The 17,770-nt window shown below is 40.8% G+C and overlaps 1 protein-coding gene across 1 annotated transcript; it reads left to right on the forward strand.

The window, feature by feature from the left end:
* Nucleotides 1-453: 453 nt before the first annotated feature.
* Nucleotides 454-16,102, forward strand: RAB4A (RAB4A, member RAS oncogene family). Its single transcript, XM_083433937.1, has 8 exons — nucleotides 454-798; nucleotides 5,689-5,769; nucleotides 6,840-6,954; nucleotides 7,320-7,382; nucleotides 8,755-8,909; nucleotides 10,517-10,612; nucleotides 11,459-11,613; nucleotides 12,170-16,102. Exons 1-7 carry the CDS (start codon nucleotides 768-770, stop codon nucleotides 11,572-11,574), a joined length of 657 nt encoding a protein of 218 aa, XP_083290063.1. The 5' UTR covers nucleotides 454-767; the 3' UTR covers nucleotides 11,575-11,613; nucleotides 12,170-16,102.
* The last annotated feature ends 1,668 nt before the right edge of the window (nucleotides 16,103-17,770 follow it).

A 17,770-nucleotide genomic window follows, 5' to 3' on the forward strand; every position in this document is an offset into this window, starting at 1 on the left:
CAATTTGCATTTTTTAATGTAGTTGCAATAATGTACTGTAATTTACACCTCACGACAGTGGGGAAGATACCAGGTAACCTACAGTCTGTTGACCAGGTGCTCCTGTTGACTACAGAGCCCCTGCTCTCCCTGTGGTTCCTTATCAAACAGAGGGCACCTTATCAAACGGTCACCTGACAGCCCTTCAAAAATAAAGAGGCCTGTCCTCTACAAAGCAGGACACATTGCTATATCCCAAACCTGGGGAGCCCTATATCCCTTTCACAGTCTCTCGTTTCCATCTACCAAGATGGAGCCAGAGGCTTCCGCTCGAAAACCCAACGAAAAGCAGGCGCCCAGGCCCAACTGCGAGGCGCGAGGTCCGCCGAGACGTCGGCTTTCAAAGCCCGCCGCGCACGTGCGCTTTGTTTTGGTGAGGGAGCCGTTGGCGCGCCGACGCGCCTGCGCACAGCTGCGGGCCGCTCCGCCGCCAAAGGGCCGGGCGGAGAGGGCGGAGCCGCCGCCTGCGCAGGCGCCGTCCTCGTGAGACGCGCTCTCGAGCCGCTGGGTGGCTGGCCGAGCCGCTTTCCCCCCTCCCTCTCCTCACCCCTCCCCTTTTCCCCCGCCCGAGGGGAGGGGGAGCAGCGCCACCGCTGCTGCTGCCGCCGGAGGTGTTTTGCCGTTCTCAAGGCTGCGGCCTCCCTGAGGTTCCTCGAGGTCCCGCGTTGCCCCCGAGCGGCGACGGCAACGGCGGTGGCGGGCAGAGGGGCGGCCGCGTCGCTCGGAAAATGTCGCAGACAGCCATGTCGGAGACCTACGGTAGGGAGGGGCTGGGCTGGCGGGGCTGGGTGGGTGGGTGGTACTCGGGCTCTGAGGTGAAGCGGGGCTGCGGGCGGTGGCTGTGCCTGTAGAGATAGGGAAGGGAGGGGTTGTTTTCAGGGAGGTGGGCGCTCTCTTTCCGCACACGGCGCCCGCGGGCCTGCTTCGGACCTGCGGCGTGATGCGGTGGAGACGGACATGGCACAAGCGCGCGCGGCGTTATTGCTTCTCTCGCCCCCGTTTATGCAGAATTCATAGCATTTGTTGCCTGCCCTTCCCCTGGGGGCCCAGGGCGGGGAACGGCCGCGCAGCATTAAAAATCAAAGAAATCAATGCAAGGACAGAGCCAGTATTGCTTGTGGGTACGCACACCTTGCACAGGGGAGGCCCTTGCAGATGTCTTCGCATTCGCCCCTTCCCTCCTTGTTTTCCCCTGTTTTTGGTACCCATGTGTAGACAAGGAGGAATGGAGAAACCAGGTAGTATAGTGGTGTTGCATACAGGTCCTCGGCTTTTCGGCTGCATGGATCACTGGCTTTTTTCAAGAAAGGGCTGAATTACGTGTGCTTTTTAAACATACTGTATATCTTAACCTAGGCTATTGTAATTGGCACATTAAAGCCCTTCGTATAGTTTTCTTCTTTATATAACACTCACAGCAGCCCTGTTCGGTAGGCTATCATTTTTATGTCTGTGCTATTATAGATCAGCAGTTTCTAACCATTTTCTAACCTGATACCCACATTAGGATAAACATGCATTTTGGAACCCGTTTCTTAAATTTCTACCATACCTTTTTCAAGGGGTGCTGTCATGACTTGTATTAGGCCAGAATGTGAGGCAATAGTGAGCCATGTATGGTGCTGTATGTAGGGCTGCTTCTGAGAGGTAATGGTTTTTGCTATGAGGAAAGTAACATTAGTGGGAGATTTTCTTCTGTGTGGATAGCAACTGGAATAAATAAACAGAAAAACTAGGAATTTCATGGGAAACATTAAGCAGTGTTGCTGAACTAATAACATCTGCTTGCACCCAGATTTTGAAAAGAGGAAGAAGGCCTATCCTATGTGACAAATCTAGATTAAATGCTCTAAAAGCAGTGTTTTTTACTTGCGGAGAGAAGCTGGAGCCAATGCAGCATATGCTCTCTTATCTCAAGACTGCAGTCAGTCTACTCTGTTGATAAATGATCACAGTTCTCAATCTTTGTCAGTGCTCAGCTTATGCTTCACTACATGCTTAAACATAGTGGTGCTCCATATTTGTTGTATGATGTATACCAGGCATAGGCAAACTCAGCCCTCTAGATGTTTTGAGACTACAATTCCCATTCATCCCTGACCACTGGTCCTGTTAGCTAGGGATCATGGGAGTTGTAGTCCCAAAACATCTGGACGGCTGAGTTTGCCTATGCCTGATGCATACAATTTCATTTACAAAGATACTCAAGAGGTATTTTGGACTACAGCTCCCAACAACCCCAACAGTGCTAGCTGGAGCTGGTGGGAATTTGTGTGTAGAAGCTAGCGCATGCTATTCAGCCTGGAAAAAATGAAGAGAATTATACCAGGGCCAAGTGAATAATTACTGCATGTTTATAAAGGAGCAAGTAATGTACATATTTCTACAAATGTGGAAAATGGGTTAAATAATGCAAAACTAGGGGAGTTAACAGCTGTAGTTTATGAGAAACTCTATGCTACAAGAAATCATACTACAGGTGTGTGATTAAGCCAGTGAGCAAGTGAAAAAACAAGGGTAGGCAAAGTGATACCATTTACATCTATAAAGACACCAAGTTCAGGGAGCTCTGTTGAGTTAGCAACCACATACTGGTTGCATCCCCCTTACTGAACGCAAGCTGTAGTGTATGCTAGCAACATAGCAGCGGATGGTCCCTGGTCATGCTATCAAGAGCATGTATGGTTTTAGCTAGAAGGCTTACTCTACTCTTCTGCTACACATCGTAGTTAAACTTCCTGATTAGCAGCACCTTTGTTTTAATTGAGGAACTTGTTTCTTTCTAGTAGCTGCTGGGACTCAGTTTGTTTGTACTTCTACTGTTGGTGCTTTTTTTCGCTTGAGTCAAACCCATTTTCTTAAAAGAAAGTGAAAAATTCTGGTTGTTGTATACCAAACCATTATCTTTTGGCAGTATCCCATAAACATCATTATGTATTGAACGATGACTTGAAGAGCTTCTGGGAAGAAACTTAGGGCAGCATAAAAGAAGAGGCAGAGATGCAGGAAGAGTATACTCCATTTTGAGCCTCCATGATTTGGAATATCTCAGGCATAATAACTTGTTTTCTGGGCTTCACTATCCTGCAATTAAATATATATTTTTACTTCCCCTTTCTTTGAGACTTTTTGTTGAGATCTTCCTGCCCTAATTTCCCTGATGAGATTACTAAATTGTTAGTTTCTTTCGTATTTTTTGCATAGTAATTGCCTTTGTTTTTCCTTTTAAAATATTCCAGGTAGAAAATATTTTTTGTAGGTGCATAGGAATAAAAGCAGTAATACATCTATGCCAAATAAAGAAAATCTGTGAAAGAATACTGCAGGAGATGAAGTACTGTACTACATTCCTTTTTAGATGCCATTCTTGTTTGCTGATCCATAGTACATGCACAAAAGATAGATTTTTCAGTTTATATCTACCATCACATCTAGTCTAATTCTATCATTATTAGGGGAATTGTTATATTGCCCACAGAGTGGAATATTTTTGAGAATTACTAAATAGATAGACGCGGGTGGCGCTGTGGGTTAAACCACAGAGCCTAGGACTTGCCGATCAGAAGGTCGGTGGTTCGAATCCCCACAACGGGGTGAGCTCCTGTTGCATGGTCCCTGCTCCTGCCAACTTAGCAGTTCGAAAGGACGTCAAAGTACAAGTAGATAAATAGGTACCGCTCTGGCGGGAAGGTAAACGGCATTCCCGTGCGCTGCTCTGGTTCGCCAGAAGCAGCTTAGTCATGCTGGCCACATGACCCAGAAACTGTACACTGGCTCCCTTGGCCAATAAAGTGAGATGAGCGCCGCAACCATAGAGTTGGTCATGACTGGACCTAATGGTCAGGGGTCCCTTTACCTTTACAATATAATAGAGCCTTTGTACACTCCAGACACAGCATGGAAGAGTAATGGTTGGATTTTTAATTTCTCAAAACAACTGAAAAATAAAAGCTACCCTGAATCAATAACTTTTAATGCTCATTTATTGCATCCTTAAAGCTTTGATAGTTGTGTATTTCATAGCATTCACATTTGTGTTATGAGGTTCTTGCCTCTAGATAGCCCTTAATGTTTCAAGATTGGCTATGATAATAGTGACTGTGGGTCTCTTCTTGGCTGCATTTTTGTCTTCGGTCATTCCTAGTAACAACAGACTTCTCTAGGGTGAGAGGCCAGACAGCTCAACAAATCTTGGAGCTCAAAGCTTCTTTGTCAGCAAGGAAGAAAGAGAAAATCAGCCCTATAATGAAGTGCCTTTCATAGCTTTGTTTTTAGTTTTTTGTTTCATCTAGAAAAAAGAAGCTGCAAGTAAAGCTGAAGAAATAACTGGCGTGTGAATTGCTTTCACTACACTGTGCCAGAAGTAAAACATGCAAACAATTTTCCCCACAGTTGTTTAGAATAACACTAGCTAGTTTCAGGTTAACATCTGATTCACATGAGCCTATGGTGCTTTATAGCACTATGATCCCCCCCCACCCCAGTTGTAAAAGGAATATATTATCAGCAGCGTGGATTTGAGCATGTTGGGAAAGTTTAGAAATTGCTGCTTAGGCATTGCTGATAGCCTTTTCATATTTGCAAGAGAAGCTTTACTTTGTATGCATAGAGTAAGCCAGTTTTGAATGTGACGTAATAGAGAAGTTTGGTGGTCAGATAGCTTCAGACTGTGAAACATCTGAAGATCCCATAGATCAGGGGTTGGGAACCTCAGGCTGCAGGACCAAATGCAGCCCTCCAAACCTCTGTCCAGCCATCGAAATTCTCCCACTGTATGCTCCTCCTCAGGTCACTTACAGTACTTACCTGGATAGAGGACCAAAAGATGCGGGCGTGTGTAGAAACCTCTGGTTTTTGGGTACAGGAGCATTACCTACTATATAATAGTAAAAATCACATTCCTTGTGCCTCCCAGTTTTTCCTCTGGTCCCATCCACCACTGGAATGTGGCCCCTGAATGGCTGCATAGGAGGGAATGCACTTCTCAGGCTGCAAAAAAGTTCCCTGCTACAGCTATAGGTGTTACTAAATGTTTGCTGTTTTAAAAGCATAAATCTCCCACTTAAAAGTGCTTCGCTTTGGCTAGTTTGTGTCCTTCCTCTCCCTGCCCTACTCTTTTTCATATTGTGCCTTGCAAACTTGAAAGGGATATTTTTTCTGCTGATTCATCTGAATTGGATTATAACTTCAGTTAGTTTTTTATCATGGTATTCAGAGATGCCAAACTTGGGTATGTATCTGAAAAATCCAACTTGATGTTATTTGTCCTTTGCTACTTATGCCTCACAGAGAACCTGCCCTGTTGTTTTTTTTAATGTTTGATTCAACACTTTTAGAATCTAGATTGTTGGAATAAATCAGCTCTTGTTTTATTACCAAAATAGTACTACAAAGGCTGGGAGAAAAATTCAAATCTGAAATGCTGATTTTTGTCTTCGACAGATTCATATGTCATGTGTAGAATACAAATAGCCATACTTATTCCTTTGTTCTGTTGCAATATCTTGCCAAGCCAGGCACTGAATAGCAACCAGACAGTTTATCTGTTCTGTGTCCTTGTGATTTCTTTTTATGACAAAGGGAAAAAGCAGTAATAGCATGTTTCTTTTGCATTTGAAGATGCTCATTTGGTTGCCTTATCATTTTCAGATTTCCTGTTTAAGTTTTTGGTAATTGGAAATGCAGGCACTGGAAAATCCTGTTTGCTTCATCAATTTATTGAGAAGAAATGTAAGTATAATGCAGATGTTGTGGGGTTCTTAGGGGTGGGGTTTTTGTGGGGGTTGCTCAACAGAACTCTCGTCCACATTGGTCCTTATAAAAAACTGCCTAACAGCATTTTTTGGACAGAAGTGATCTGGCATTTCTTAGACAGTAGTATGAATAAGTAGGGACATGTGCAGTGCAATCCATGTATTTCCTTGGAAGTAAATCCCATTGTACTCAGTGTAGCTTACTCCTCGGTATGTATTATCTACCCCAAATCACTTTCTATGTAGGCTTGAGAGAACATGCTATCAATATCTTCCTTAATACCATGGCTACCATGTTTTCATTGTGTGTAGGATCAGAATTTGCTAACACAGTGATACATAAATGGGGTGTGTGAACTGCCCAGGATAGCCCTAAGAGATGACTTGATAGATTACCATTCTACATAATACCCCTTGCCAGTACAATGGCGCTCCATCAAGGCAGATTTCAGGCTCTTCTGGTCAGTTCACACATTCCATTTATGTGTCACTGTGATAACAAATTTTGATCCTACACAAAATGAAAACATGGTAGCCACAACTTCAGGCATGGGTATTGATAGCATGCTCTCATAAATCTTAGTTAACAAAACTTAGGGGTGGGTGAGAAGGAGACATTTTTTTGTTGCAAAGCAACCTTTGAATAAGGAAATTCCCTTGACTAGTGCCACTAGTAAATTTTGGGAATTGTCACATTTGTGCATGCATATATGTATATATATGTATATGCACATAGCCCACCATCCAATGTTGGATGAATTCACACAACTATATAATGCATTTCATTTTGACATATCTTGTCTAGCATATTCACAAAGTGTTCACAGAAGCATATTCTAATACCCCTGAATATGTGTTGAAAAGTGTGTGTGTGTGTGTGTGTGTGTGTGAATTTACCATAAAAATTCCCCTTGGTTAAGTTAACAAATACACTGCTGCCTGTATAGAACAAATTATGGATAAATAATAAAGATGTCACTGTTAATATAATATCCTTGTGTACTTTAAATTATACTTGAATACTAATAGACACCTTTTCTATTCTAGTCAAAGATGACTCAAATCATACTATAGGAGTGGAGTTTGGTTCAAAGATAATAAATGTTGGAGGCAAATATGTAAAACTACAAATATGGGATACAGCTGGACAAGAGCGATTCAGGTATATTTTCATAGCACAGAAATTCGTTGGCATGTTAGTTGAAGAAAGTGGCATGTGACTTTTTTGTTAGCATGTTTGTTGGATACTGGCTACTGTTTCACTAGTTCTGTGACATCCAGTTGTATTGTGACTATAGGAGAATTTGTAGGCAAAAGTAAGTATTGTTAAATCATTCATTTCTTCTGGAGAGTTTTAATATATGCCCCCTCAAAACCGATGAGGCTTAAAGCTGCTCAATTTTGGCTCAATCATGACTGTACTGCCTTGTTAAGCGGACCCAGTAGCTTCTGTATTGTTCGTAATTGTAGCACTGTGTAGAGCATAGCTTATTGTCATCTTATAGTGGTATATGTTTTCCTTCACAGGTCTGTAACCCGAAGCTACTACAGAGGTGCAGCGGGTGCCTTACTTGTTTATGACATCACCAGGTAAAAGGAAAAACTGCTATAAATATAAGTGTTGTTGTTGTTGTTGTTGTTTAGTCGTTCAGTCGTGTCCGACTCTTCGTGACCCCATGGACCAGAGCACGCCAGGCACTCCTGTCTTCCACTGCCACCCGCAGTTTGGTCAGGTTCATGTTTGTGGCTTCGAGAACACTGTCTAACCATCTCATCCTCTGTCGTCCCCTTCTCCTTGTGCCCTCCATCTTTCATAAATATAAGTACAGATAAACTATTCTGCTTTTCCTGTGGTTATCCTTAGGTAGACATGTAATCCTTTACAGCCAAGATAAATTAATCACATAAGAGCAATTATCATGGGACAAGTTCAGCTTTCATAGCTTCTTGAGGTTACGCACACAAAATTCACACAAGTGTGCTCCCGGCCCTATTTCATTTGAGCTGTATCTTAAACGGGGGTCTAATTTTACAGTAAAGAACCCCTTTCAAACCATCCTACATATAAAAATATTTTAAGTTCAATCTAGTGCAAAATCTGACTTCAGTGGCTTAGGAGCCAGACTAGCCTCTTTCCTAGTTCATCTCTCTCCTCTCCATCCCCAACATTCACAAGCCATGTTTCCTTAAAATTTATTTATGCCCAAGCTTTTATATCTGGTTCTAGCAGCTGATTGCAGTATATACATACAGTAGGCCATGATGCCCAACTTGGACTCTTCTGAGTCCTGTGCGGAATCTTGCACATCAAGGACTTCATGAGATTGTGAGAGACCATCACTATTAGTCATCTTGGGAATCAATTTTTTTCTGGATGAAGAAACACTGGGGACCATGCTTCGTTTACTCCTGAGAGTGTTTTCTGTCACCTTTCTTGGATACCAATGACTCCTTCATAGAAATGGCCCCCTTACTTTCAGTTGTCTTAGAGTGCATGCCTCAAAAACAGAGTGGTGTTCCTTTAACTCAAAACTGATTTTCTTAGAGACTTAAATACACACACACTACAAAAAAAACAAGTCTGTTATAATGTTCCGTTCAACTGTATAAGGAGCAAGTTTCACTGGTTACACTTGCCCTTGCTTTCAGTGTCCACAGTGCACTGGCACAAGTCCAAATGTAGGACTAACACTACATGCTCTTTGGTGTTGCCTGCCTGCTCTGCACCCTACCACCTGTCAGGACAACAGGTGTTCTGAATCCATTATTGCTGGGCAATAACTTCTCTGTAGTATTTTACAATGGACAAAAGAAAATACAGCAATGCTTTTTTTGTTGATCTATCAAAGTGAACATGAACTATCGTCGTGTAAATCATCTAGTTAGCTAGGATAATTAAAACATAGTTTTAAGGGGGAAGTATAATTATTAACATCTAATAATTTGTCCTTTTGTGATGCAGTCGAGAAACCTACAATGCGCTTACTAACTGGCTAACAGATGCGAGGATGCTAGCAAGTCAGAATATTGTTATAATACTGTGTGGGAACAAAAAGGATCTTGATGGAGATCGGGAAGTCACTTTCTTGGAAGCATCCAGGTTTGCTCAAGAAAATGGTAAGTATTTTTCATGACCTATCTGCCCCATCCTGGTGCCCTCTAGATATTTTGGACCACAACTCCGCATCATTTGGAATTATGACCTCCCCACCCAGGTATTGGAAGCTACTAGTATGGAGGGTAAAGTCAAGTCAGAGTGAGGTCAGTGCTTCTGTCATTCTGAGTGGGTGAACATTTTTGCCCCATTCTGCAACCCCCTCAGTCTCCAAAAATGGGACGAAGAAGTTGGAAGACAACTCTTTATGAATCATCCCCCAATTTTGGTGTGGTTGTAATTGGGTAATATGTCCATTGGGCATATACCAATTATCTGAGAACTTCCGCACACCTCTTTGTTGGTGTCTTGAAACCAGTTTATGACAGCATTGTTTTAGAATTGTTCAGTGCTTTGGGTATTCTTCTGGTTGAAGTTATTCTGCTACATCTTATCTGTTTACTGTTGCTTAATTTAGACTGCAATCCTAGATCTAGGAGTAAGCACCATTCAACTTAACAGCACTTGCTTCTGGGCAAATACATCTAGGAATGCATTGCATATTTTTGTTTGATATATATAATATTTTGTATAATTGTTTTTTATCTTGGTTTGTTGTTAGCTGCCTTTGTAGAGGCTGGTACAAAAAGGCAGGAGATAGATAGACAGATAGAGATAGAGATAGAGATAGATAGATATAGATAGATATAGATATAGATAGATATGAGAGAGTTCATGTCAAATATTTGATAAATTACAGTAGAACAATATTAAACTCACCTGAAAAGTCACTCCTGTGGTTTGGGAACCCTTCTCTTGCTTGGAATAGGTGCTTAGGGGAGGAGTGCAGTAGGGGACGGGTGGCAAAAACAGGGTAGAATGTAGTTACAGTGGTACCTCGGGTTACATACGCTTCATGTTACATACGCTTCAGGTTACAGAGTCCACTAACCCAGAAATAGTATCTTGGGTTAAGAACTTTGCTTCAGGATGAGAACAGAAATCGTGCTCCGGTGGCACGGCGGCAGCAGGAGGCCCCATTAGCTAAAGTGGTGCTTCAGGTTAAGAACAATTTCAGGTTAAGAACAGACCTCAGGAACGAATTAAGTACTTAACCCAAGGTATTAGTTTCTAGGTAGTGCTCTGCCAAAGAAGGTGATTTGGCAATTAGCTTCAGAAGTGGAACAGGTGCTTTTTGACCATTCTTTGGACCAGCTTTCCCTGACTGTTCTTTCGGGTAGCCCTCCTCAACCTGGTGCCCTACATATATTTTGGGCTACAGCACCCTTCAGCCTTAGCCAGTAGAGCCAGTGGTTGGGAATGATGGGAGTTGTGTTCTGCTGAAACATCTGGAGGGCAGCTAATCAGGGAAGACTGAATCAGGATATCACTTCAAACTGATTGATTGATTGATTGATCGATCAATCAATCAATCAATCCTATGCCCTTTTAAAATGTGTTGGGGTTATTTTTGGGTTGTTGGTTGTTTTTATTTTGATTCTGTATTTTGTGGTTTTATATTCTGATTTTATCCTGTGAACCACCCTGAGACTTGCGGGTATAGGGTGGTACATAATTTCAATAAATAATAATAATGATTGCAAATTTTTTTTGTTCATATTTGTTTCAGAACTTATGTTCTTGGAAACAAGTGCATTGACAGGGGAGAATGTTGAAGAGGCCTTTGTACAGTGTGCCAGAAAAATACTTAATAAAATTGAGTCAGGTAATCACAGTTCATGTTTGTGATCTCAAAATATTTTCAGCTCTATAGTATTAGACACTTTAGAGTATGTGAAATGTTGACATGTGATGAAGTGCGCTCAAACTAGGTGTGCTCTTCGATTGTCATAAAGTGTTACCAAATTCTCACCTGTGTCTTAACTTGTCAAATACCTTAATGCAAGTACAAATGACCCTGAAGAACACAATCCAAAAGGAGGTGTAACTGGTTTTCATTGAACACCCCACTAGCACCCTTTTAACAGCAGTTTCAGTGGGGTAGACCCGTTGAAATTGATGGGCTTGGGTATATCATTGGATAATCACCCAATGATAGGGGATGCTGTCAAAGCATTTTTTTACAGGTTGCTGTAAAAATGTAACATCTTTCTAAATGTGTGATTATTGAAAGAGATGTCTGACACTTAGATTATTAATAATATTGTAACTCTGAACTGGCTTCTTGTGTGTGAAGCCTCTCAGCCTCTGACATCTAGCTTCCAACCTGCTGTACATCTTCCAACTAGTAGGAAGGGGAGGATATAATCATATAATATATTATTGCATAATGGATATAATGGATATTGTATAATGGATAGGGCCATTAAAAGTTTGCTTAACAATACTTATAAAACAGGCACCCCTCTGTAAAAGAAAAAAAGTACAAATTATATTTGTGTGCATATGTACATGTGTTTGTGTGTAAAGCACTATTAACTTCTCATGACTACTGCTATTGTTACATTCAACAAAATTTAAATTATTACATTACATGTTCATGAAGACAACAGCCTTGAATTTAAATGTAATTACAACGTCTGTAAGAACAAATTGTGTTTTGTTTTATCAGGTGAACTGGATCCGGAAAGGATGGGCTCAGGTATTCAGTATGGAGATGCTGCCCTGAGACAGCTGAGATCTCCACGAAGAGCACAAGCTCAAAGTGTCCAAGAATGTGGCTGTTAGGAACTGACAACTGAAACATTCATTTGAACAAGGAAAGAGGTAAGTGTTAGCAGTTGGAGATCAGCATCTTCGTTTAGACATTGATTATTGAGGGAGGGAAAATCCATACATCAGCTCCACAGGCGGGGTGGTTTTTCTCAAATTTTCTGTGTGTCCCAAGGGCTTGTTTGTTCGTTCGTTTTACTGTCAGGATTTATGTTTTGGATATCCACCTTGTAATAACAATGTAAATCTGTAACAGCATAACTGTAATCATGATTCCTACTCAGAAGTCAGTCCTGTTGCAAGTAACGATTTGCACTGAAATGAAAATTCAAATCTATATCGAACCTCTTAATTTGAGAAACATTGTTTTATTTCATTTATAGCCCTCCTTTCCTCAAGAACATTTCCTTAGTGCATAACAAAAATCCACTAAGGTGGAGAATCTGTGTATGTTGTATGACCTTGTTGTATGACTGCTTATTTGTGTTTCTGTCTCAAAAAACAAAATAGATTAATTCTGTGGTTTCACACTAAACTGCATGGAGTTTGTTCCTAAAGTGTGCATAGGATGCCTACGTTGTTTAACACGAAATGCTGCTTATTTTTTCAGCTGTCCTTGAAAATGACGATTAATGAAACAACTGCCATGGCTTCAAGACTGCAGTTTTAGAACTGCTTTTTATTCAGTAAAGCATACCACATCTGGTATTTTTTAAAAGTACTATGAAATGGCTTCCAGAAGCGTGCACTTGGCACAGCAAGATTGCAGAAAATAAAATTTGGTAATTCAGTGGACAAGAGTAAAATATCAGTATGTAAAAAATTTTCTGTTGCATATTTTTGCTCATTTCTTCCAGTTTAAGACATTGCTGTATCCTTTGTATATAAAATGTGGTCATTAAATTTCCAAAGCATGATATACTGACATATTGTTGCACTAACATTTGTTTGTTTTATAAATAAGAACTGAAATGTAACTGGTAGGCTTTATCATGTTTGGTGGTTTTTTTTTTTGTACAATAGCTTTTATTTATGAATTGATATTGAAAGCTACTGGCATTGATTGTCAGTGTTTTATTTGCCACATTCTACAAGGTATATGATTTATTTTTTTGAAAAACAGGCCATAGGTTTACTAATATGTTGTGGGTTTTTTACTGAAGCATAACTGAACTGTTTCCTGACAATTCTTAAATGTATTTCAATCACTTTGACAACTGTAGGCTATACAATTCATTTGTGATCTTAAGAGCTTACTGCTGTCTGATCTTGCCTTGGGGAATCCTTGTTTTCTACATCTGAAATTGTAACTGAAATTTTATGTTTCGGGGAAAAGATAATGCCTACTTGTTTCGCCATTCTAGAACAGTGTTTGAAGTTGTGAATCATCGTTATCTGACTTCTTTTTTTAAAATTAAAGTAATTTCTATACCTAAGACTCTGTTCAGGTTATCCTCCTTAAAAAGAAGCAATTTGTTATGAAAAGTAGCATATGTTGTATAGACTGCTTCAAAATCTGTAGTACTTAATGCATTGCAGTCAGCTTCTTTTACTCTGTAATTTAGAAACACAATACAGTAAATGGCAGCAACTAGTCAAAGATAAACACTGCCCTCTGCCTTCATGGTATCTAACTGAGAGTTCTATAGAGACATTTGGAAATATGAAACCTTGACTTTGCCTAAGAGAGACAGGTGTGCGTAAAATGAGTTGGCCTCTTAAATGTTCTTGACACCTAAAAACTTCAGAACATGAACATTTATGACTCTTGATACACAGATAATTCTGAAATATGGAAACATTGAAGTGGTATATGGGAGGTGTAAATATAGCTATTTGAGCTAGATTGTGTTAGTTTTAACTAAGGATGTACATTGCTTAAAACTTTTTGGTTGGTCATATCTGAGGATGTTACACAGTGAGGGCAAACATTGACATTATTGTCAAATAAGTATTTGATTGAGCCTAAGTTGGCAAGACACATGAGCAGTCTCTTTTTTGAATGTTTATTTACTCAAAATGCAGGCAGCAGGAGAGACTGAATTTGATTGGAGCTGTGAGACATTTTTCTGATAAAAATCACTGCTTCCAGCTCCTCCCGTCTCAGCTAGTTTCACATCCTTGAGGAGAAACTATACAGAGCAACTGGAGGTAGGATCTACAAGACATGGTTTAAGCACCCTTTCTAGAACATAGCTGCTCTGATGTTTTTATGCTGCTTTTCTCTCATAAATTGCATTTAAGGCAATTTAATAAGTGGTCTAGAACAACTCAAAAACAATTGCAATAAATACAAAATGGCAAATAAAAGTAACAAAGCTTCATTACAATGCAGGTAAAGTAGTTAAAATAATGTAAATAAGACTTTAGCAGTCCTTTGCCAAGCCAAAGCTCATCACATTGAATGACAAAAACTGAACAGGTCAGCAAAGTAAACTGAATGCCATAAGCCGAGATAAACAGGTCAGGCTCCAGTGGCAGGGGTGCCCAGAGCAGGGCCCATGACTACGACTCTTAACTGATGGGCAAGTTCATCCAGGAACTGGCGGTCCTCCAGCTCTGCAGGCCTGTTGCTGCATTTCAGTAAATAAATAATGGTTGGGAGACAGCTCATGCATTTTAATCCAAGATGAAAAACACATTTTAATGTTGGCATTTGAGTACATTTTTCATCCTCCCCTCCCCTCTCCCCCCCCCCCCATTCAGGGAAAGTAAAATGACACAGATTGCCAGCACGTTACTCATTAGCATACAAAATGGACACTGTAATCCTTTGAGGTAAATGAGAATCTTTAACTTGAAGGGGTTGATTCATCAAAAAGTTAATTCCCAAAAATAAAGTAGACTGATGTAAACAAAATAACATGCTTCCATGCATTGTACTGGGGGAAAAAGTCAATTTGAAGTCTAGTTAAACATCCCCTCAAAGTAAAGAAAGTGATTAGCATGCAGTATCTATTAACGTATTTGGTTCACAGCATGGGTATATGAGGTGCACTGCATGGATGTCTTATAATGGTTCAGAAGTACTTTCAAAGAATATTATTTGGTGTGTGTGTGTTTTTATTATGTACTTTTTCTAATGTTACATATATTAATGTCAACAATTCCAAAGAAGTTTGGTCAGTAAGTCCTAAAGTCCAACTTGTAACTTGTTCCTAGTCTTCTACATAATACTTGAAGCTCCCCTTTCTCCTCCCTCCCACCCCCTACCCAGTAACTACTGTACTGCTGCCCTCTCTCAAACTGGAGGGAATAGCAGAAAAAAGGAGGTGCCATGCTACTATTAATTGTGAACCGATTAATGATGTAGTGAAAACTCAGGTATTTACTCCATAGGTTTTTGTACATCTTCCTGTTGCATTTAGTTCTTCCCCACAATCCCTTTTCATCTTCCACACATCTTTCATTTACATGGATCACCCTGGGCCAACCTGGTGCCTGACTGATGTTTTGGACTACGCCTTCCATCAGCCTCAACCAGCGGGACTTGTTGTCCAAAATATGTGGAAGGTGCCAGGTTGGCGTAGACTGATGTAAATGGTTGGTAGTTATACTACAGCACAAAAACTGATCTCTATCGCTAGCCTCCTTTATAGTTGGTTGGGGAACTCAAGGCCTTGTGCCTTACTCTTTGTATTTAGGTGTTTTGGGTTGTGTGTGTTCTGAGGGAGTTCTGTTTCCTCTACTTCCCTCCAGTGATCTGTTTTTTTGGTTTTGTTTTTAACATCAATGCAAATGCAGGCACGATAAACTCTCTGTCTTGCTGTTTGTTTCCAGATTTAGCTAATAAATGTCACTTCACAAACTTGCTTATCTTTGATAAAGGGAAAGACAATTGGAACTTAAAATTTCTATGGGGCTAAAATTACCTTAGGCCGAACTGTACTGTGGCTTCAGTTCTAAACTAATATTTGTATGCTCTTTTCCAAATTTTGTGTCTGCAAATTAGCATGAATAAGTTTTTGTTTCTGCAGAAAATTTCATGAGAGTTCATACCTCCTGTGCCCACAGATTGCCCCCAACACTTCTTCCTGGTTGTTTCCCAAAACCGGGTTTATTTAAATATTAGAGCTAGGCTTTGCGAGGAGGAAAGTTGGTTCAGGAAATGATTAGAGACACCCAGGTCATTGATTGTTGTCTATAAAGGCTTGCCTTCACTATATTACTGTTTCTAAGGGATCCCTTGCAGTGTGTAGTGTCACACTTCAAGACTCTGAAAATTGTAGCTGTACTCTTGTACACCCTTGTTAACATGAGTTGGAGGAACTGTAGTTCATGCAGTTGAAATGTGCTAGATTGCTACCTGTATTGGCTTGGTTCCACAAGTTGGAACTGCAAGAGCTTAAGGAGTATTATTACAGTTGAGCCTCAAGACAAATGCTCTTGGCATTTAATTGCTTCTAAAAATAAAAGTGCTTTTACACAGTGTTAGTATACATTAAACTTTAAATGCATGACTTCTATACTGTATAAAGAATTTACTATGCTGCTTAATGTCACCAGAGAAATGTTACTAAATAAAAGGTTTTATTTAAATGTATTTACTGTAGGTTTCTTTTCAATCATGGCAGGCTTGGGGAGGGTGTGGGTGGAAGGGGTGGAAAGCTGTGCTCCCTGGCTGATCAGCCTTTTCATACATCCACCATTTCCTGCATAGTTAACATCTCCAATGTGCACTGTTGCATCTCTATGAAATCTCAACCCTGCCAAGGGAGATGTTCAGAATTTTAGCAATATCAATAATCTTATTTATCTACATGCATTTGACACCCCCATACATTAAATGCTCAGAATCTTAATCATGACTTGCTAAAACAAAGTGGCATGATTGCCATGGAAACAAGCACACAATTTTTAATGGATGGATGGATGCTAGGTAGCTTATGTGATTTTAAATGGTTTCATTTGCAATGCCTGATTTTAAGCTTTAGTCTTACTTAGGTTATTTCTGGACAGTAATAATTGGATTTTCTATGTTTCTTACTGAATAATCCAGCAACCAACTGTCCAGTGCATGTTTCCTGTTAATATTACAAAGCTGACCCAGCTATATTCTATGGAGAACTGAAAAAATATCACCAGTTTCCCAAATTTTAATATGTTCTTACCCTGCTTTTAAGGGACGCGGGTGGTGCTGTGGGTAAAAGCCTCAGCGCCTAGGGCTTGCCGATCAAAAGATCAGCGGTTCGAATCCCCGTGGCAGGGTGCGCTCCCGTTGTTCGGTCCCAGCGCCTGCCAACCTAGCAGTTCGAAAGCACTCCCGGGTGCAAGTAGATAAATAGGGACCGCTTATTAGCGGGAAGGTAAACGGCGTTTCCGTGTGCGGCTCTGGCTCGCCAGAGCAGCGATGTCACGCTGGCCACGTGACCCGGAAGTGTCTTCGGACAGCGCTGGCCCCCGGCCTCTTTGAGTGAGATGGGCGCACAACCCTAGAGTCTGTCAAGACTGGCCTGTACGGGCAGGGGTACCTTTACCTTTACCTTTACCCTGCTTTTAGGTAATGAATACATTATGAGACACCCATTTATCATCTTGGGGACAGAAGTAATATTAAAAATAAAATATTTCTCTATTTTTTAGGAAACGAGTAGTTAAGGTGGGAAGGATATTGTAACACTTATGTACTGTAACCCAGGTCTTGTTATTTTTGAAAGAAGTGTTGCCTCCCTCATAAAGTGTAGACCAAAAATCCATACCATCTCAAGTTTAGGACTCATCCACACACTTCCCTTTGACTTGTGATTTCTTCTGTTTAGCCCATGACATCCAGGCATGGATCAGAGAGGCTTTCCTTTTGTTCTGCCACTTTCCCAGGGAAAACCTGCTGTTTACTGCTCAATTGGAACAAACGCCAAGTCGCAGAAATCCCAAATGATGTTTGCTCTGATTCAGCAGTAAACATCAGGTTTTGCCTGGGAAAGCAGTGGGAGAAAAGGAAAATCTCTCGGACCAATGCCTAGAAGTCACGGACCAAACAGAAGGCTAAATAAGCCCTTAGTGTAAATGGTGTTCAAAGCTATTGTATCTACTTAGTAGTAAGTTAGGATGCTAGACTTGGTGATTAATATATGGTCAGATATACATGCAGTGTTACATCAAGGCTACAGTTCTCTGCTCGCTTAGGGGGAAAAGCCTTGGCAACCACAAGTGGGGGGCTTAACAGCCACCATTGGGCATGTTTATTCAGACAGCTGGTATTCTATGCCAA

This window comes from Podarcis tiliguerta, assembly GCF_965153285.1.
Source record: "Podarcis tiliguerta genome assembly, chromosome: 3".
Taxonomy (NCBI): Eukaryota; Metazoa; Chordata; class Lepidosauria; order Squamata; family Lacertidae; genus Podarcis; species Podarcis tiliguerta.

Excerpts from the sequence above, each read along its gene's own strand:
- RAB4A (XM_083433937.1), top strand. The coding sequence starts at position 768 with ATGTCGCAGACAGCCATGTCGGAGACCTACG. Across the intron at positions 7,383-8,754 it reads CTTGTTTATGACATCACCAG|TCGAGAAACCTACAATGCGC; the intron begins GTAAAAGGAAAA and ends TTTGTGATGCAG. Across the intron at positions 8,910-10,516 it reads CAGGTTTGCTCAAGAAAATG|AACTTATGTTCTTGGAAACA; the intron begins GTAAGTATTTTT and ends TATTTGTTTCAG.